The 22148-nt window shown below is 37.3% G+C and overlaps 2 protein-coding genes across 2 annotated transcripts; both read left to right on the top strand.

Moving 5' to 3' along the window:
• Positions 1–3841: 3841 nt before the first annotated feature.
• Positions 3842–4616, top strand: LOC6050132 (apolipoprotein D). The gene is made up of 2 exons (XM_001866755.2): positions 3842–4243; positions 4309–4616. The coding sequence occupies exons 1-2, from the start codon at positions 3880–3882 to the stop codon at positions 4548–4550; spliced, it is 606 nt and encodes a 201-aa protein (XP_001866790.2). The 5' UTR covers positions 3842–3879; the 3' UTR covers positions 4551–4616.
• A 5054-nt stretch (positions 4617–9670) lies between these two features.
• LOC6050130 (apolipoprotein D) lies at positions 9671–10691 on the top strand. The gene is made up of 4 exons (XM_001866753.2): positions 9671–10119; positions 10172–10267; positions 10327–10450; positions 10515–10691. The coding sequence occupies exons 1-4, from the start codon at positions 9768–9770 to the stop codon at positions 10609–10611; spliced, it is 669 nt and encodes a 222-aa protein (XP_001866788.2). The 5' UTR covers positions 9671–9767; the 3' UTR covers positions 10612–10691.
• Positions 10692–22148: the final 11457 nt, after the last annotated feature.

Here is a 22148-nt window from a genome sequence, read left to right as displayed (position 1 = left end):
ATTACTTGATCATACTCAATTTTTATTAATTTCCTGATTTTGTTTAATTAACGCAATTTTAACGTTTATTCCACATTTTCAACTAGCTGTGATGATACTTTGTCGTCTTTTGGAAAGTTTCGATATAAATCTTAACCAAGTGGCTGCCTCTGTATGCCTTTCCTTGAGTTCTAGTGCACTCCAATAGTTGCTAATCGAAGGTGAAAGCTCCGTACGGAGACCCATGACTGCGAAACCTGTACTAACGCGAAGTAAGTGACTATCAGTCTATTTAAATTGTTCATATAAAAAAAGATAACATCTAAGCTAAGAAAAACATTTCTATCGTCATTGGTAGTAATTCAATCAACTGAGTAAATGATCTCGATTGATATGACCAAATAAGGCAGGTGTTACCAAAGTATGGCCTGCGGACCCATTTTTGATGAACATGTAATATGGCTCTTCGACCAGCTGCAAATTGATTTTATAGATCTAAACAAATTTACATGGAGCAATTCCAGCCCAAAACAGGAATTTTTCTGGTACTTTTTTCTCGACCCTCTCCGATTTCAATGAAACTTTGTAGACATGTTATCCTACGCTTATATAAGCCATTTTTGTGTATATGGAGCCAGTTCCACTCGATAATGACATTTGAGAAGGGCGTAAGTGTTTTAAATATTTTTGTATTTTATAATTTAAAAATTTCTGTATCTCGAAGCCGTTGCATCGTATCAAAAAGTGGTCAGAGACAAACTTGTAGGAAATTTGACGGGCTTTTCGAAAAAAATACACTGAAAGAAAAAAACACTCTACTTTTACGAGATTTTTCGATTTTTAAGTTTAAAAGTCAAATTTGAGGGAGAGCCCACGATTTTTTTTCGTTCAAAATTTTTGTGAAGATAGCCTAAAATGTTACAAAAAGACTCACGAAAAATGCAGGATGGAGCAACTCACCTAAAAAAATACAAAAATCATTAACTGAAACTGTTTTTTTGAAAAGTGCTCTAAACGTCAAAATTTTCACAAACCGATAGTGGGAATCGATTCTCCAGACAATTTTACATAAAAGTCTCCATATTGACTACTGTCCTAAGTCCAATCCTTGTGAAGTTACAGCGGTTTTAAAAATGAAAATGTTGAAAAAATAGGTTTTTTTATGGTTTTTTGCAATTTCTATATGACAGACTTGATTTTTCAGTCTCAAAAATATTTTTACCGGAAAGCTCGTCCAATTTCCCATAAGTTTGTCTTTGACCACTTTTCAAAATAACTCATTTTTTTGATGATTTAAGCTAATTTACTATCCAGGTTACTATACTACACTGAAAAAATATTATGTTTTCAGTTATGAGCAATGTAATTAGCTTATATCTGTAAGCCCATACATCCAATTGAAATGTGGTCAAAGACAAACTTATGGGAAATTGGACGAGCTTTCCGGTAAAAATATTTTTGAGACTGAAAAATCAAGTCTGTCATATAGATATTGCAAAAAACCATCAAAAAACCTATTTTTTCAACATTTTTATTTTTAAAACCGCTGTAACTTCACAAGGATTGGACTTAGGACAGTAGTCAATATGGAGACTTTTATGTAAAATTGTCTGGAGAATCGATTCCCACTATCGGTTTGTGAAAATTTTGACGTTTAGAGCACTTTTCAAAAAAACAGTTTCAGTTAATGATTTTTGTATTTTTTTAGGTGAGTTGCTCCATCCTGCATTTTTCGTGAGTCTTTTTGTAACATTTTAGGCTATCTTCACAAAAATTTTGAACGAAAAAAAAATCGTGGGCTCGCCCTCAAATTTGACTTTTAAACTTAAAAATCGAAAAATCTCGTAAAAGCAGAGTGTTTTTTTCTTTCAGTGTATTTTTTTCGAAAAGCCCGTCAAATTTCCTACAAGTTTGTCTCTGACCACTTTTTGATACGATGCAACGGCTTCGAGATACAGAAATTTTTAAATTCCGAATTACAAAAATATTTAAAACACTTACGCCCTTCTCAAATGTTATTATCGAGTGGAACTGGCTCCATATACACAAAAATGGCTTATATAAGCGTAGGATAACATGTCTACAAAGTTTCATTGAAATCGGAGAGGGTCGGGTACAACCGATTCCCTATTTGGCATGGAATTGCTCCATGCTTATACGAAACAAATATTTCGCTGAACAAATATAAATTTCCATCAAACATTTTTGGAAATGAGTTATAAAACGTTCAAATTTGACTAAAGTAGACTAGCATCTGGTTCAGGAATAACGGTTGAAAAATACAAATAAAATCAGTTCAAATACAAGTGCATTCGATAAGATTATTTTTTTCATTTTCATTACATTTGTAAAAAAAGGAGTTTTTTCAGCCACAAAACCATCAACTAACTCTTAACCTTGACCAGACCGTGGCAAATAAATTTCTTTCAAAAATATTGGCAGTGGCCTGACTTCATTTAAATGTTTGTTGAGGCATACAAAATGCTATGAAAAGCTTATGAATAATTTTTTCGGCTTCTTGTGGGTTTTGTTGATTCTAATCAATTTTACATGGCAAACACAATCCAACTTTTTTTATTCAAATTTGTCTTATTTACTTACTTTTTAAATCATATTTTAACTCCAAAACCTCAATCTTTTGTGGAATTTCCCGAGGATTCCTAATATGTCAAAATTGAAACCACAAAATTGCGTTTTGTTGGCCTACAGGGCAAAAGTTCACGGTGTAAAAAGTATGTTATACTAAACTGGGTGATGAATAGAGGGAATGCGTATCGTGATTTTCGAATGATCCCACTTTGTTTACATCTACAAAGTAGGAGGCTGTTCAAGCACAAGCATGACTTTTTTCTTACTGGTAAATGAGCTGTTTTATAATCAGTAGTATGTGTTTTATTTGTATAGTTTTTTAATTCTTTTGCTTGAAAATTGTGTGTTTTAAAGTTTCGATAGGTTGGAAAATGTTTTTCTTTTTTACGGGTGACGAAGAACTGCGGCGAGATTGTCATTCTGCGATGTCACCGATAAATTCCCTGACTGATTTTGGAATCCTGCCACTTTTCCTGGTCCAGCGAAAAAAAACATCGCTAATTCTAGCGTAGAGCTGTTTCAACAAACAGATAAGATTTTCACTAAACCAGTAGATTTTCAAACGGAATCGAACAATAAAGACAGCTTCTGGATGGATACAACCGCATCGACTCCATAAACAACTTCCATCCATCGATAACAATACACTCTACTTTTGGCGAAAATTGAGGCCGTTTTGCGAACCACTATTCAGCACCCAGGTTTAAAGTATCGTTTTTGTTAACATTTCCTATATTTTCAGTAAAAAGAAGTATGCAGTATTTTTTGTAATGTCCCAAACTATGCCGCTACGCATTTTTTTTTTACAATTTATATGATGATGGTACCATTCTATAGCAGAAAATGATAGACAGGCAAAATGTAATGATAGGAGGTGGTAGAATAGGCAAAATACAACCAAAAACAAACATAAACTAGACAAGATAAATGCAAATAATCTTACTTAAAAATAAAACAAGAAAAACAACAAAATATTTGGGCAGTAGAGGGTTAAAATAATATATAGTTCAACCATAAATCTCTTACCAGAACAAACCAATTGTTCTTGTAATCTGTTTCCGACCATGACTTGTTATCTATTATATGTCGCGTGCTTCGATAAGCAAAAATGTCGATTCATTACGGAATGGTTCACGCATTTTGATTATACGTACACTCCCGAGATACTTCTGGAAGAACCCAAAACAAACCCACGCAACTCTGTCACCACTTCACCGATAATATTCGTTAGTTTTTTTGTTGGTATAAAATGCCGTGTGCCACTCAACCGGCATATTCATACATTTACAGCAGTCAACGAAGCAAGACACGATGTACAAATCACCGCAAGTGTTCGCCGCTGCCCTGTTAGTTTTGGGCTTGTCGTCAGCGGTCGTCTATGGCGTCATCTACGACCGACCCTGCCGAACGGAGATCTCGGTTGTGCAGAACTTCTGCCTAGACCGGTACCTGGGCAAGTGGTACGAATTGCAGCGCTACGAGCAGCCCTTCCAGATCAAGGTTGACTGCACCACTGCCAACTACGGCCTGCTTGATCCGGCCACGGTGTCCGTCCGGAACTCGGCCTTCAGTCTGATCAACGAAACCTCTTCCGAGGCCATCGGAACCGCCGTGCTGTCCTTTCCCGAGCAGGAGATCGTCCAGGCCAAGCTGAACGTGTCGTTCTTTGGAGCACGTAAGTTACTGATCATTAGCAGTGTTTGATGTGAATCTCTAAGCATCCTTTACATCCTTCAACAGCCAACGATCGGTCCAACTACTGGGTGATCGATACGGACTACGAGAACTTTGCGATCGTGTGGTCCTGCGAGCCGCTGCCCCAGGACCGGTCCAGCGAAGGATTTTGGTTCCTGTCGAGGGAGCGCAAGTTCACCGACGACAAGGATGCCAACGAGCGGGCGTTCGGTGCGATTCGGAAGTACATCGATCAGAACGAGATCCGGTTCACGAACCAGGCGGACGAGCGGTGTCCGGATTTCTAGACGGAGCGTGTGTGATTTTAAGATTGTGTTTATTTATTTGTGAAACCTTTTGACATTATGGTGCTAATTGCGAAGAGTAAATAAAACAGAACATTTTTTCGTATATACTTCTAAGTTATTCAGTTTATTTTATCAGTGTTTGGTCATTGTGACGTTGGATAAATCATTCTTTTAATCAACCTTTTTATCATTACTAATCTTGAACAACTTCTTTACTTCATAACATCACGTAATGGCCAGTGTTACTCTTGGTTAGCCCATTCGTCTACCAGAAAGTTTTTTTTAACGATGGACAATCTATAAGTTTTGTATGGACTATGAAATAATGGTAACGAAAAAATAGGAAGATATATACGTTTGAAATTCGACGCTCTAATCGCTTGCCTTAGGCTAAAGGTTTATTCTAAACAATACCAAGTAAATTACACAGTCCAACATAAACGCACAAGTTTCGTGTCTCTGGGTCACAGTAGTCGGGCGTTTACGTGTGTCAAACGAGTTCTGACTAAAATTCTTTAGGCCAGTTCTCGCACTTACAGCACTTTTCAGGGTGCATCAAAATACCACGAACAGATTGAAATTTCTTTCTTTTTGAAGTGTGACAACAATGTTTGGAATAATTCCGGGTTTTGTTGATTATCTCAGGATTGAAATCAAAATTTAGGGATCTGTGAAAGTTAAAAGGTGCGAGCATTGAGAGCTGCACAAAATGGCGTTCTTCTCTAAATTTGAAAAAAAAAATCGAGGAGCAACAAGATAGCACGATCGAAAAAAAATGCCAATATTCCAGCAACTTAACCAAGTCTCAATTTGAATATTTTCAAAAGTGCGGTTGACACTCGAATTACACTTGAAAACGAATTTTATGGTTTCTATAAAATATAAATATCTGAATTTATTTTATGAACGAAAAAAGCCCATTAATTATTGTTTCTAATAAGAATTGATGGGAGGAAATCGAGAAAATTTACAGAAATAAGCACTCATAGCACTTTTTTAATGATTTTTTTTTTCTCGGAATTGGCTCTCACTCGAAAACGCTGCATTTTTCCTAACAAATTGTAAAGTAGTTTTTGATTGCAAATTCAATTTCACATCAAAATTTCATGCAATTCTGTTGTACTCGAATGTTGAAAAATTTTACAAAAATCTCCGAAAAACCAAACCTCCTCAATGGCTCAAAAGGTTGCCTCTAAAACAAATGATAAAATCGAAAATGTATAATCTGGATTTTGGAAATTCGACTTCTAGTCATAGAAAGACTTTGAACGCGAGCGCGAGCTGTGGGCAAACGCGAGCTGAAAAATCGGAGCAAACGTGGGCGCGGGCAAACGTGAGCTAGCTCGCGCCACGCTCCTTCCACGAATGAGCGCTCACGAGCCTGTGAGCGCGTGAGTATCGCAACACTGTTAAAAGTTAATATAAAAATGGCAATTTTTTAGAGCGTTTTTATTTTTTTCTGAAAAGTCCTAGCCGTCATCTTCAACTACACAGAAAAATAAGTTGAATTTTAGAATGTTGAAAATTTGATAGGTTGAATATTATCTCTGTTTTTGAGTAATATTACATAAAAAATGTGTAAAAAATGTGAACCTGATGAAATGAATGTTCATCAGGTTCACATTTTTTACACGTTTTGCTTTCCTCACTGAGGTAAGGCTATAATCCTGCTCTAAAAATGAACTTTGTATAAAAACGTCGTAGACCCACCTTCATGTATACATATCGTCTCAGAATCGAAAACTGAACAAATGTCTGTGTGTATGTGTGTGTGTGTATGTGTGTGTATGTATGTATGTGACCAACAAACTAGCTCATGTTTCTCGGCACTGGCTGAACCGATTTGACCCGAACCTGTTGCATTCGACTTGGTTTAGGGTCCCATAGATCGAGTTTTATACAGATTGAAGTTTCGATAAGTAGTTCAAAAGTTATGTATAAAAATGTGTTTTCACATATATCCGGATCTCACTTAAATGTATGTAAACTATGTCCGGATCCACCATCCGACCCATCGTTGGTTAGGTTATCAGAAGACTTTTCCAACGACTCCAAAACATTGAAGATCTGGCAACCCTGTCTCGAGATATGGCCAATTAAGTGATATTGATGTACTTTTTGGATGCCGGATCTCACTTAAATGTATGTAAACTATGCCTGGGTCCATCATCCGACCCATCGTTGATTAGATTATCAAAAAACCTTTCCAACGAGTTCAAAACATTAAAGATCTGGCAACCCTGTCTCGAGATATGTACTTTTTTATTCCGGATCTAAAAACTAGATGAAATTTTTGTACAATTCCATCATATCAGCCATTGTTGGTAATAAGTGAGGAAGGCTCATACCACATAGGTGGATTAAGTTAGTTTTTTATGTAATATTACTCAAAAAGAGAGATAATATTCAACCTATCAAATTTTCAACATTCTAAAATTCAACTTTTTTTTCTGTGTAGTTGAAGGAGACGGCTAGGACTTTTCAGAAAAAATAATAACACTCTAAAAAATTGCCATTTTTATATTAACTTTCAACAGTATTGCGATACTCACGCGCTAACGGGCTCGTGAGCACTCATTCGTGAGGAGGAGCGTGGTGCGAGCTAGCTGATGAAAATAATCATTTTCTGAGGTAAATTAATCATTTTTTTGACACAAAGTTTGTCACCATTTCCTGATGAATATTACCATCATTTTTTTCTGTGAATGCCAAGAAATCAAAGTAGATCAAATCTAATGTAATGTTCCATTTTCAATTCCGGGTTTGAAAGTACTTTCTTTTGCTCTCATTCTAAAGTGACAAAATGGCTACTTATCATCACAAAAAATAACAGTGCTGAAAAGTTCATTATAAAGCTCATTTGATTGATGAAAAGTTCAACTACTGGAGTCTGCGATCAGCAGAGAAGCGAGTCAGACGTGCGTCCCTCACAAACCAAAAAAGTGCTAAAAAGTGCAAAAAATGCCTCACGGCAAGAAAAAGAGGCGGTCCTCACCAGCAGGCTCGGCAGATTTGAAGAAGCTAAAGAATGCCGAAGCGCTACCTGCAAAGCCAGGCAGTTTGAGCAAGGACGCTCAAAAATTGTCTGGAAACCAGTTCGCTACCCTCCCTGTGGACGTGAGTGAGAAGGAAGAATTTGAACGGCGGGAAAAGTTGCCACCCATTTTTGTGAAAACATCGTCATCGGATTCGGTGCGAAAGTGGCTGACCGGATTTATCAAATCTGGCGCTTTACGAGCTTCCATTCGCTTGTGTGCTGATGGACTCAAAATTCTGCTACCTACCAGAAAGGATTACAACTACGTTCGGGATTTCCAGAACAACACAAAGATTGAATACTACAGCCATGACGATCCAGGTAAACGCCCCATGAAACAGGTCCTCCGTGGCCTGTACGACATGGATGTGAGTGTGCTGAAAGAAGAGCTCAAAACTCTTAAGTTGAACGTGATCGAAGTCTTCAAGATGACGAGACACAACAAGGACATCAAGTATCGTGATCAACTGTACCTGGTTCATCTCGAGAAAGGATCGACAACGCCGTCTGAGCTGAAAGCAGTTCGGGCAATTTTCAACATCATCGTGACTTGGGAACGTTATCGACCAGTGCACCGTGACGTGACGCAGTGTTCGAACTGTTTGCAGTTTGGACATGGTGGAAGGAACTGTTTCATCAAGAGTCGTTGTGCAACCTGCGGAGGTGAGCACAAAACTCAAGCATGCGAAACAATCAACGAGAACATTGAAGCCAAATGCTTCAATTGCGGCGGCGACCATTCGACCAAGAATCGAAGCTGCCCAAAACGTGCTGAGTTTGTGAAAATTCGGCAGCAAGCGACGACGAGGCACCAACCAAATCGTCGCAAAACACCACCAACTTTCACGGACGTGGATTTTCCTGCTTTGGCGTCACCTGGAGCAGGATCTGTTCGAGTGGTTCCAAATCTGCAGCCATTGCCGTTGAATCAGCGGCAAAAGTTGCAGAGAATACAACACCTCCTGGTTTCAGTCAGCAACCGAGGAAAACCAACCAGCATCAACGGATGAAGGCAGTAGTGACCTGTTTTCACCACAAGAACTTATGAACATTTTCATCGAGATGACAACAACACTGCGTGGTTGCAAAACTCGTGCGGAACAAGTAAGAACGCTTGGAGGATTTATCTTAAAATACAGTTCGTAGTTTACTCGTTCTAATGATTTTGAATATTTCAATGAATTTGCTTTTTAGTTTTAAGTTAGGATTAGTTGTTGAAGTGATTTTTTTCTTTTTACCCAAATGTATTCGATTCAATGCAAAAATGTAAAACAATTTGAAGTAAATAAATGAATGTGAACAGTTAATAAGAAAACGAAAAATATAACAAAGATGAAGAGCATGTAGCCATACCACTTAGAATGTAAATGAAATGTAATTATTATAAGAAAGTTCAATAAAGACATATTTAATTTAAAAAAAAAAAAAAAATTCAACTACTGAGCGCTTGTATCGAAAAGTAATTCTTGTCGACAATGTTTAATAAACAGAGGAATAAACGATGAACTGAAAAATCATATTGCTAAATGTTTCTTCGGAATTGCACAACAAAAATGACACAACTCGTTGCAAAACATTAATTTTTCGCACTCGTTTCAATTCAATGTTCAATTTTTGTGCTTGAAAGATATATTATCTACGCTACTATTACTTAATTCATTCATGAAAACATGCGTAAGAACCATCCAGAGTAAATTGGGAAAGTACATACCGATAGAAGGCCTGGGTTTCTATCAGACACAGCCCGTGTTGGTCGTCCAAATAAGATAAGTTAAATGTTCTGGAACTTCCGTCACTGTTGTTATTTTTGTTGTTCAACCCTGTCAGTTCCATTTTCCAACGTTATTCGGTTTAAGTTAAAGAGTTTGTTTTGTTTTGTGTTTTTTTTTCAATTCTGTGATTATAAATTTTCAATGTGTGCTCATTTTGTAATTTCTTATAGATTTATGTTAAGAAGTCAAGTAAAAAATGACCACTAGCCTCCCTCGTGTTGTCGCTTAAATCCTAATCTAATCGCCCGTGCGCAATGATCTATTGGAGCTTTTTATTTCCGAAAAGCCAAATTTTACAACCAGCGACCAGCTCCAATAAGTTCACTTTGCCGCGTTGGTGACTCTATAAAACAAACCCACCGGGTCGGAACTGACCGACTGTTACGTGAGAACGCTAGTCGCAGAACCATGAAATCGCTGGTGGTACTTTCGATCGTGTTGGCCACGGTGGCCACCACCTGCCGGGCCCAAATCATCTCTCTTGGCCAGTGCGCAATGCCCGAGGTTGTGGAGAACTTTAACGTGAGTGCTTACCTGGGAAAGTGGTACGAGATCGAGCGGTACGAGCAGGTCTTCCAGCGTAACGGAGAGTGCGTTACGGCGAAATACAGCCTGAACGATGATGGTTCCGTGCGGGTTGAGAATGCTATGCTGGTGCCGCCGAGCGGCAAGTTCGACATTGACATTGGCAGGGCTTTGCTGTCCTTCCCCGACGAGGATCCGCTGCGGGCCAAGCTGAACGTTAGCTTCGGAGGAATGCGTGAGTTTTTGTTAGCGTTACTGGTGACAGCTGTACTAACCATTTCTTCTAGCGCCAATTGCGTCCAACTACTGGGTCCTGGACACCGACTACGAGAGCTTTGCCTTCGTGTTTAGTTGTTTCCCCGTTGGAAATACTCTGAAAGGCGGTAAGTACTCCGAAAGCAAAAGAAAATTTAAAATATCTAACTTTGGACTAAACCCGCAGACAACTACTGGCTGCTATCGAGAACCCCCGAGCTATCGCCGGAAGTTCGGGACCGCGTTGAAGTGCTGATCGACTTGTACCTGAATCGACGTCACATTCGTAGAACCCGCCATAATCTGTACTAGTGAGTATTTTCAGTCATCAAACCATAATTGAAACATCATTAAAGTATTTTTTTGACTTTGCAGTTGCCAGGAAAATATTGAAACAACCACCGAGGCAGCACCGGAAAGTCCGAAACAGTTTACCAAAATGGCGGAACGGAGCAAACGAGTCAATGGTTAAGGGCAAAGCACACTGTGCTAGATGCTTACACATTTAGGAAAAATGACTATGTTGTACATAAATGTTCTGATCACAAAACACTAAATTGTCGAAAACTCTACTTCATTTGTTGGTGAAGTATCCCACAAACCCTTTTACACTCCAAATCCGGATACCTTGGAGGTCGTCTAAGTTCTTAGGCATCTCTATAGGGTATGCAATCATCAATGTTAATCATGTACCTAAGTCACTTGACTTAGGCTTAATCCGGATATTTCAGTCCCGTAAATCGTTTTTAAACCATTCTGCTACATGTAAGTACAATTTAAAACCATGACCAGTAACGTTTTAGAGTTAAAAATTTGAAACTTTGATCTTTTCCTACGCAATTTTACCTTAATTTCTAGTCAAAAAACTATAATTGACCATATCCGAAAGTCCTGCCGGCAAATATTTTGAAACTCGGCCAGAGGTATAGAATGGTCCCAGAAACCGTATCCAATCATTGGTTTTTGTGGAATTTTTTTTATACAGTATGTAAAAAAAGTATTTACACCCCTTGGGCACTATGCACATTTTGTGATGAAACATGTAACAATTTAAAGTTTGACAGAAACCTAGTACTACGTTTTGTTCAGAAACTCATGCCGAACATTTTGCTATAAAAAGCTCATGAAAAGATGTTTTCTATAAAAAGTTATATAACAAATACTATTACAAAAATCAAAAAAGGTGCAAAAAAAGTTTGTACACCTTTCGAAAAATTAACATAAATAAAGTTATTTGTTGACAAATCACCATAAATTCAGTCTCCCAACTCCAAATAGGCATCCTTGACTGATTTAAAAAATAATTTGGATTGAATATAAAGTTTACTAACTACTTAGTATAAAAGTTTATATAACTCTCGAAATTCTATATAAAACTTATCTAAACTTAATTTTGCAAACTTTCAATTTAACTAAATGTCAATATATAACCATAGAATTGCTAAATAAACATTATGGAGGGGGTATAACACCGTTTTGGGGGTCTTTGTATCGCTTGAATAGATTTTTCGTTGGAGTTTCGTACCAACCCGGAATTACGTCGTCGGAAAATCCGCCGGCATTCGGACCGGTCCACAATTCACAAGTCAACCTATGTGGCATCGGGAAGGGCATAAAATTTCCGATCTCTTGATACCCATACATCTAGGTTTTCTATAAAACCCGCGTTTTTAAATACCTGGGCAAAAAGTAGGTTTGATCTACGAGAGCAAAAATTACGAAAGTCCATACATTTTTGGCAGATTGCTCAAACGAAACCACAACAACGTTTTTGTCTAGGTATTTAAAAACGTGGGTTTTATAGAAAACCTAGATGTATGGGTATCAAAAGATCGGAAATTTTATGCCATTCCCGATGCCACATAGGTTGACTTGTGAATTGTGGATCGGTTCGAATGCCGGCGGATTTTCCGACAACAAAAAATAAATAGAAATAAACTAACAACTCAAAAAAATTTGCTCCATGCTGTACATTTTATTCTGATCATGCTATTCTCTTCATTTCATTGTTACACATTTCACGTAGAGAACGAAAGGCGCTGCTATTAATGATTGCGTGATTGTGACACCAGTTTGATCTGTTTCTTTTATTTGATTTTCAGTTTATAGTACCAATTGTCTGCCGTGTTTGGTGCTGAGAAAAAAAGAATGCATTAATAAAAAACTGGTTTTATACATGTTTGTCGAATAATAATTCTTTACTTTATAAAGTCCAAATCTGGGGCTTTTTTCAAGAGTTCATTCATTTTATATGCTTTTTGGAGTTTTTGAGCACCCCTGACTCAAGGCGGTTTCAAAAACACCCAAAAAGCAAAAAACGAAAATTTTAATTTGAACCATTAAAAAAACAGTTGAAATAGTTTAAAGTTATAGTTATGATAAAAAAATCTTATTATTTGCGTTTTTTTCAAAATCTAATTTTCGCAAACTGAAAATTTGGAACCTTATGCATTTCGCTAAACTTATCGACATTTTTAATTTTGCATTTTCGGTTTGGATGAAATAACTTGACAATGACTTTGCAGAAACCATAGATTAGATTAGATCATAACCCCCCCCCCCCCCCCCTCCACTACTTGAAATTCTACGGCATTCGCGAATGGTCGCGCTATGGGAAACCGAAAGGTTGAATACAAAGTTGAATGGAACATTTCATGCAATTTAATCTAATCGCCTGATGTTATGCAACTATTTAACAAAGCAATTTTTATCAAGCATTCAAACACCTTTTTTACCTTTTTAGTCTGATGCTAATATTTTTTCTAAGTTTTTGTCACTCGGTTCCGGCGGGGGTCGAGGGAGGAGGGGGGTAAGGGGGGTTTGTTTTAAAATGTGTTTAACACTAGTAGAAAAGTAATCAAATTAGAAACTTGACGTCTGGATTGGAAATTTCAAAATCTACGGTAAGTTGACGTTTCCATATCAAAGGTAAACAAACAACTGCATAGCAACGTATATCAGCTCAGCATGTTTTCTAAGTTGATTTTTTTTTTGAAAAGGTCCAATAAACCAAATTTTCAGTTTTTGCTTTTTGGGTGTTTTTGAAACCGTCTTGAGTCAGGGATATTAACAAACACCCAAAAAGCCAAAAACTGAACATTTGGTTTATTGGACCTTTTCAAAAAAAAGGTCCAGGGTTGTTTTGCAATCATTAGTTCTCATAAAAATGTAAGATTTGACGTAATCAAAAATGTATGCGAAATTTTTTTTTTGCGACATCGAAAATTTTCAAAAATTCTAAAGATTTGTAAATCAACCCAAGCATGCTAAAAATGTTTTTAAATGAAAGGGAATGCAGTTTATATTGATTTTAGCTTTTTTTTTTATTTATATTGATTCAGATTTTCTTTTTTTCCATGAACATTCATTCAGTTAATAATATTGAGTGTCCAGTCACAATCGGTGACTTTTATTAATACTAGCAATTTTCATTTATTCATGAAATATTGTAGCTTTTGCTATTCAGTGATTTCACATGTAGGAGGTCCTACATTTACAAAAGGGAAAAGGGATACCTTAGAACTAACACATTGATTTTAGCTGATTGCACTTAATGGGCTATCTACAACCATCACTTCAAGATTAGAAATTGTACTCCCGAGCATGGGAAACGCAAAATAATACCATTCAATGGTATCAATACCAAATTTTGGTTTTCGCGAGCCCTTGAAAAAATGTCTAAAGTGTAAGTTAATACCAACCTGTGGTATTATACCAAATTTTGGTATTGTTTTGTTATTGGGCAAATTTTAAGAAAGTGTCGAATTTTGTCTTACTGTTACTTACTTATATTCTTTAAAACGCAAATCTACTCCAAATCAAAGCCAACTATTTTATTTTGGTCTAAAAAAGTCATTTAAAGATCTTTATAAATTAGGGAATACCATACATTGGTATTGTAAAGGTATTTTAAACAAAACTATTATAAAATAAAGGTGATTCATAAAAATCTATTTCAAATGATGTTTAACATTCTTAAAAGTATGCTGATACATTTGAAAATGATAAGAAAAACATTTATATATTTAGACGATTTATTTTACGACAACAATAGGTTTAACGTGAATAATTCAAAATTTTAGAATGGATTTTACTTAACATTGTGTGCCTTTTTCATCATAATCGATAAACTCAAAAAAATAATGTCAATCTTTGTTAATTTGATAAAATAACTCTTACAATACCAAAATGTTGGTATGCATGTGGTATTCGAACATCGTTCTTAAATCTTTTTAATATTGGATTTGTGTTGAATCCTATTCAGTTGGAATCATGCATCCTCGAAAATCCCTCGAAAAATGCCACGCTGCCTGGGCTATAGCCTTTCTCGTTCTGCTTTAGTTTGTTTCTCTTTCTTTGAATTTCTTGATATTTTTGCCTGCAGCTAAAACATGTTGATGCAGCAGCAGCTCGTTTTCAACAAGCCTTGATAGCTCAGTTGGTAAACGGGTAGCTAAAATGGTGTCTGCACATTACCTGCCATGAGTTCGATTCCAGTATTCCTCTAGTTTTCTTTACCTGATATTTTTTGGCTCTCCAAAGCAAGACTTAGTTTTCCTGCCTGTTCGAAGGATTTAAATATAGCATCAAAATTCTACCCATTTCTCATTGCAATCCCATTAGCTAAATTGAATTCCCGCTGTAATCCTATAAAGAATTCTCATTATTTTTTGTCCAATGAGATTTTTATTTACCCGCAAAGTTTTTATTTGTCTGGTATTCATTTGCCCTTGGAATGGCACGTTTTGGTATTGCTTTGGTCTTCCCCATATAGTTTTTTGGTATGATTTCATGGTATTATACCATCTATTACTGGGCAACCAAGGGCACATTTTGGTATTTGTTATTATGCCAAGTAATACCAAAATATGGTATTCCCGTGTTATTTACCCCTGCTCGGGCTTAGCTTAGGAATTTGAATCAATGTAAATAAATCTGATCTTCTAAAATGGAAAAGTAATCAAATTAGAAACTTGACGTCTGGATTGGAAATTTCAAAATCTACGGTAAGTTGACGTTTCCATATCAAAGGTAAACAAACAACTGCATAGCAACGTATATCAGCTCAGCAAGTTTTCTAAGTTGATTGTTGATGACGGCCGTAATTTGCGTACTTTTCTAAGTAGCTAATCTATTTTCTAAGCTAAGTGATTGTGCATAGCCCATAAGGCTCTGAAAGGCATCATTCCCGAACGGCCATTTGTCGGCCATGTTTGTTTTAGAAAAACATTCAAATCTTGATTACTACTACACACAAAAAAATATTACTGTAAAGACAAAAGTATTTTACTCTAGAATTAAAAAGTGGGTAAAATTTGCTAAATTAAAAGTTTTTTTTCTTGTTTTAAAAACGAAAACTTTTACTGCTGAAGTTTTTGAAAATCTCACTACCAACTGATTTAAAAGTGTTAACTTTTAACACGACTGGATAATTTCTTTCATTTTGTGGTTCTCGTATAACCGTGTTCCTAAGTCCCAAATGTAAACAAACTTTTTGGTAGTTCCGGTGGTGATTCCACGACGCGAAATCGAACGCGGCCGCAGCCAGAACACGGACGAGGATACCTTCGTGAGCCAAAGCGGCAGCAGCGGAACGCCTTCGAAGGGTGCTGGTGCGGGTGCAGGACGAGGTCGGAGAGTTTAGGGTAAAGTTGGTTTTCGAAAAGGACAATGCTAGCTTCCTACAGAACCTGCAGCTGTTTCACAACAGGAATGGATTAGAAGGAATCTTGGATGTTTTGTGATTGATTTTATTTGTTTTTGTAGGACGCCGTTGATGCGGTTGCCGAAGATCACAGGTCGAGATGTGGATTTGCACCGATTGTTTTCGATGGTGGTGACCCGGGGTGGTTGGTTGAAGGTAAATTCCCGCAAGGACTGGGACGAGATTATCGAGGAGATGGCGCTGCAGAAGAGGAAGAGATTGACAACGAGAAGCGGCATAATTGAAGGTAGTCAGCAGCGCTATGTTCCGGAAGTGATGAGGGGACAGTGTGGGATGTCCTGCGAGTTGTATAAGTATCCCGAGTACGATGAGCTGATTTTGTCGTTGTTGACGAACGAGCAAGACATCTCGATCAACGTTTGCATGCTGATGGCCAACGAGAGCAAACAAACGCTAAAGGTGGATTGATGTCCGAAGCTGATTACGGTTCTGTTGACGCACGGCACCGGAGTTTTCAACCATTTCTCGCTGCGTGACATGTTTGACGAGTATTACGCAAACATCCGGAAGAACAGTTTGTACCAGTTCTGGAAGGACTGCCTGTACGAAAGGCTGCAGGTCCTGGAGCTGTCGTACTTGGATTACTTCCAGAACATGGAATAAGATCCGAAGAAGTCACCGGTGAGTATTGAGAAAGCGTTCAGTGTCTAGCCAACTTCACTTACTTTCAAACTTTTTCAGCAACTCCTCGTCCGCAAACGCTCGACCCGCGACGGCGCAGCCGAATTAACTTGGACGACGAACTGGCAAAATCTGTATCATTCTCGAAGGAGGACGAAGTGTTGAAAAACTATTCCGGTTCCAAGGGCCTCATCAGCCTCAAATACCGAATGCGCTTCCAAAACCTTCCAAAACCGGAAACTACCCGTTCAGGCGCTTAGCTTCCCAGCCGGAAAACGTCGGCTTCCCTTCCCGAATCAACAGCCAATGGCCAACTCCTCCAAGCCTGTCTTGATGAAGGCCGGCAACGAGACCACCCTGTTCTCTACATCGCGTCGAAACGTCCGTCCGAAACCGTCCAGCCTTCGGAAGTGACCGGTGGCGTACCGTAAGATTCGGTACAGTTTGGACTCTGATGTTGGCCAACCTTGGGCAGAAGCGTTAAATACAATAAAAAAATGTTTTTTTAGCATGCTGTTTTGAGCTTTTAAAAATAAATATAAAAATCAAGCTTATTTTTCTGAAATTATCACTGTAGTATTAAATGTAGTTTTTTCTTGCCATAAAAGGTTTCCTTTCCAATTAAAAGTAAAACACTTTTACCGATACAACGATTTTGTTCCAGAAATGCATGGTAGTATCAACAACTTTCCAACTTTTAAATTAAAAAGTTTGAACTTTCTACGAATATTCACCAACGCAAACTTTTAATCCAACAAACGATCTTTTTAAATTTAGAGTTTTTTTTCTTTGTGTGTACCCTGAATTCAGAACCATCATTGACAGTCATTGTCCCAAGAGTGAAAGACACCTTCTACTACCTTAAATTTCCATTAAAATTTTGCAGTTTTTTTGAAAAAAAAAATTGCCGCCTAATTTTGTGTGCCAAGTTTATAGGGGGGCGGGGGTTACAAAAACTGTAAACAAAATTTGCACCAGCCTTATTTAATTTTGAAAAAAAAAATTAACTGCAAAAAAACTTGAATTAGACATGACTGCGATATTAAAAGTGAGCAAAACATCCCATTATGTGTAACAAAAAGCGTTCGCAACAAATTCCTTTTATAACGAGCCACTCTGGCGTGTCTGGAAATTTCCGATTTCAATCAATTAAAAATTTGCAGCCCCCACTCGTTAATGAAAAGCTTTCAAACGAATACAGCAAAAAAGTCCATTGATTCCAGCTAAATTGAATTGGCACTCACATTCTCCGGATGGTTGAGGATTGATGTTTGGTTGATGGTTGGCGTGTACAATTAATTGGTGCAGCATTCGTTCATTATCATTGTGCAGCAAAATTAAGGGGGGGAATTCATTACTCGCACGAATGCACCGATGCAAAATAGGTGAGAGTATTCGATGAAATGAAAAAAAAAAAAAACGCACCATCAATCCATGGAAGCCTGCCAGGAATATCAAATCAAACTGATAAGGGAAGGATGAGCAGAACTGTGATACCGTTGAATAAAAGATATTTTATTTATGAATGAATGTTTCAAAAAAATCAGGAAACAATGATTATCAAATCGATCATTTGCTCTCTCCCTTAATCGATCTAAATTTATCCAATTTATTTCATCCAATGATTGTGTTTGAATGATTTTGTAGTTGTTAGAATCTCCAAAACTAGTATAAGTAAAACAAGTAAACATGAATTGGATTGAATCAAATCGATTAATCGATTTGGTGTCTTTGGCAAAGTTATGATACACGGAAAGGGGATCCATCGCCAAAACGCGATAAAATCCGCTAAAACTAGGGAAAAAAGTCACAAATTTCTCAGCCTGCAGAAAAATAACTTGGAATCGTTTAATTTAAACAGTAAAAACATTTACTGGTTTAGTGAAAATTTTCGCTGCTTGGGGATCGCTTTCGCTAGAATCAGCGATTAATTTTGCTGGTTCAGGAGAAGCTTCCAGATTCCAAAATCAATAAAATTTTGAAAAGTTTAAAAAGTTAGTTAACTATAATTAAGAAAATGTTGATGAAAAACATTATTTAAATCTTCCCAAAGTGTCATGTTTTTCTCAACGAACATAATTTTGAATCGGAAAACAGAAAGTGTTTTCGGATTCTTTGGACAATTTTCCACTAGGAGAAGGTTGAATAAGTTTGTAAAAATGAATATTATGTGTTTGTGAAACATAAATAAATAAAAATCTCTTGTTTCATAGGCATTTTCGGTTGAACAAATTTCATATAAAATGTGAAAACTTTTGATTTTTGCTTCTAATTCAGTTTTAAATGCAATATTAATCGATAATTTTATAAACATAACGAGTTTTAACGAATTTCAGGCAAAATTCTGACTTTTAAACAATTTTACCTAAAAATTATATGTATTTTGTTAAAAAGCTTATAAACTTAGTAAACTAAATATAAACATTGATTTTTTCCTAGAAAACTTAATTAGCAACCTTAGTAATGTTACATTTGACGTAAAAATAAAGTTTGAACACCTTCAATCTGATTTTAACAAGAAAAACTATGACTATCAAAGGGGTGACAAAGGGAATTCAAAATAAGAATTTTTAACGTAACTATTTTTTAAAACATTATTGAAAAAACTTTTTTTCAAAAATGGTATATGGACCATGTGTGGGCTACCCCAGTACATGTTTTAAAAATAATAATCTCAAGACAAGCCTAACCAGTTGGAAAATATTCCAAAAATAAATTGAAATCCTATCAAAGTCACCCCGGTTTACGGTACTGAAGCTGTGGCAAACGAAAACACAATAAATATTTGGAGAGTCGGATACACTCAGAAAAATGTTTTGTAGAATCAGCCTGTACGAGGTTTGAATCAACAAGATTTTGTTGAATATAATCATCAAAAAAATTGCGTTGAAACAAACCTTGATTTTTTCAATTCCACAAAAGTCTGTTGTTGTTTTCAAAAAGCTGCTTTGACGTTTAGCGTTGATTCAACAAAAATCATGATTTTCAAATCAAACGTTTTGTTGATTCAAATATGCCTTATTTTTCTGCGTGTAATTCTTCAAGTTGTAGTATTATTTATTTTTATTGGTAATCTTACATCTGGGAACGTGTACATCTTTCATGTCAGAAAAAATGTGTTATTTAACCTCTAAAAATGTGTAATTTTACTACTTTTCTGGTCTAAATTGAGGTAAAATTACAACATTAAAGAGGTAATATTCAACCATTCACAATTACACCTTCCAAATTCACACTATTTTTTACTGTGTATCTCAGCAAAACTACAAAATGTCTTCAACTTGTTTCGATGATTTGATGAAGATGTATATTTTTATGCCCTGAAAACAAATTTAAAAAAGTATAAGTGTATGCTCATACCAACATCTTGCATTTTTGACGAAATTCAGTCTTAAAATATATTTATAAAAGTTTCATGATTGATAAACGTTGCTCATAAATGAAACAAGATTCAAGGTTTTAAGAAACAGAGTTTTTGATAATTGATTTAATATGCTTAAGGTGAAGCCGTTGATCATTTTCGAAGAAAATTTATCATTACTCTAAAATGCTCTGTATTGAATTCAATTTAACGAATTTCTGCACTAAAATGAATCAGCATGTGCCGGTTGTTGCCTTCTTGAAGCCACTGAGAGATTTTTTGGTCTAAATCAAATGTGTTTCAAAATTTATATATTTGTGTGGTACAATCATTGACGTCTTAGTAGGCAACAACTTGTAGAAGGAATTTTGCGACGCAAAATTTATATCTTTGGACCAAAAATCATGGTAATTTTTACCGATTTTAGCGTGACATACTTTTTGGATGACGCCTATGTAACCCGTTAATCTGTAGCTGTTTTATCGGAAACCTATCAAAATATTCAACCTTCTAAAATTCCATGTGTCCCAATTCACCCCAGATGACGGTGTTTTTATAAAGTTTACCGTTTTTTATTGAGAAACCTAAGCAATATTTACAATTTTGCGAAGACATCAAATTGATTACTAACACCGTTCGCAAGATATAGATTTTTGAATATTTTAATAGCCTGTGTGCATGGACAGCTGTCAAAATTATGTGGAAACTTATGTTGACAAACTAATGATGCAAAATGTCTTCTTTGGTCATAGAAAAATATCGTTGTCTGAAGTGTCGGAGAATTGCTCAGGATAAAAAAAGACGAGCTTGTCAGCTTTGTCCCTTGCTGCAGGACACAACATATTTGGCAGTGTTGCAAACATAAAAAAAATCATCATGCATAAATTTTGGAACATTTTGAAAAAAGATTGCTCATCGAAAAATGATGCGAAGTCTCCAACATATGATTTTTGCAAAACGAGCATCTTTGTCAGTTTTTGATCAAGTTTGACAATGTATATGTTCTTCCCCTTAGCAGATTTAAATAAATAGAGCAATTCTCTACGAAATCGGTCTTTTTTAAGAATTTTAATTTTTGTATTTTTTTAATCCGACTGAAACTTTTTTGGTGCCTTCGGTATGCCCAAAGAAGCCATTTTGCATCATTAGTCCATATAATTTTCCATACAAATTTGGCAGCTGTCCATACAATAATGATGTATGAAAATTCTTTTTATTTTTTAAAAGCTGAGAAAATTCTCTATATTTTGCTTTTTTGAACTTTGTTGATACGACGACATCCACAAAGCCACCTGGACATCACCTGACCAACGGACGAAAACACAAATCGACCACGTCCTGATCGACGGCCGATTCTTCTCGGACGTAACGCACGTGCGCACCTTTCGCGGTGCGAATATTGACTCGGACCACTACCTAGTTGGAGTTGACATGCGCTCAAAGCTGTCGACGATGTTCAACCAACGCCGAAGCCGGCGGGCCCCTCCGTTCAACACCGCGTGTCTCCAGAACGGGGAAGTGGCCCACAGTTACGCGCAGCAGCTGGAAGCGAATCTGCCAGGTGAGGAGGAACTTGGCGCAGCCTCGCTCGAAGATGGTTGGAGCCGTATTCGCTCAGCCATCGGCAGTGCAGCGGAAGCCACACTGGGTAGTGCGATCCGAGTCAGCCGAAACGATTGGTACGACGACGAGTGCCAACGGATTACCGCCGAGAAGAAGGCAGCTTACGACAGGAAGCTGCACAAGGCGACGAGAGGAACGTGGAACGATACAGGCAGGCTCGGAATCGGCAGGTCGCGGTCTTCAAGCTTAAGAAGCGCCAGCAAGAAGACCGAGATTGCGCGGAAATGGAGCAGCTATTCCGAGCTAACGAAACGCGGAAGTTTTACGAGAAGGTGAACCGGTCCCGCAAAGGCTTCGTACCGCGAGCCGACGTGTGCAGGGACAACGGTGGAAGCCTGATCGTAAACAAGAGCGAGGTGTTGGAAAGGTGGAAGCAGTACTTCAACGAGCACCTCAACGGCGATGAAGCGGACGGAGACGGCGTAGGAGTCAACCTTGGAGCGCCCGCAGCTGATGAACAGTTCCCGGCGCCTGATCTAGAGACGGTTAAGAGGGAGATCAGGAAGCTGAAGAACAACAGAGCTGCCGGCAAGGATCGGTTACCCGGTGAGCTCTTCAAATATGGAGGAGAGAAACTGGCGAGGGCGCTTCACTGCGTGATCTCCAAGATCTGGGAGGAGGAGAAGCTACCGGAGGAATGGATGGATGGTGTCGTGTGCCCGATCTACAAAAAGGGCGA

Source organism: Culex quinquefasciatus, chromosome 3 (genome assembly GCF_015732765.1).
Source record: "Culex quinquefasciatus strain JHB chromosome 3, VPISU_Cqui_1.0_pri_paternal, whole genome shotgun sequence".
NCBI lineage: Eukaryota > Metazoa > Arthropoda > Insecta > Diptera > Culicidae > Culex > Culex quinquefasciatus.
This window is presented reverse-complemented; position numbering and strand designations above follow the sequence as displayed.

Coding starts and splice junctions, on each gene's coding strand:
- LOC6050132 (XM_001866755.2), top strand. CDS start 3,880: ATGTACAAATCACCGCAAGTGTTCGCCGCTGCCCTGTTAGTTTTGGGC. Junction 4,244..4,308: donor CGTGTCGTTCTTTGGAGCAC/GTAAGTTACTGA, acceptor ATCCTTCAACAG/CCAACGATCGGTCCAACTAC.
- LOC6050130 (XM_001866753.2), top strand. CDS start 9,768: ATGAAATCGCTGGTGGTACTTTCGATCGTGTTGGCCACGGTGGCCACC. Junction 10,268..10,326: donor TGGAAATACTCTGAAAGGCG/GTAAGTACTCCG, acceptor CTAAACCCGCAG/ACAACTACTGGCTGCTATCG. Junction 10,451..10,514: donor ACCCGCCATAATCTGTACTA/GTGAGTATTTTC, acceptor TTGACTTTGCAG/TTGCCAGGAAAATATTGAAA.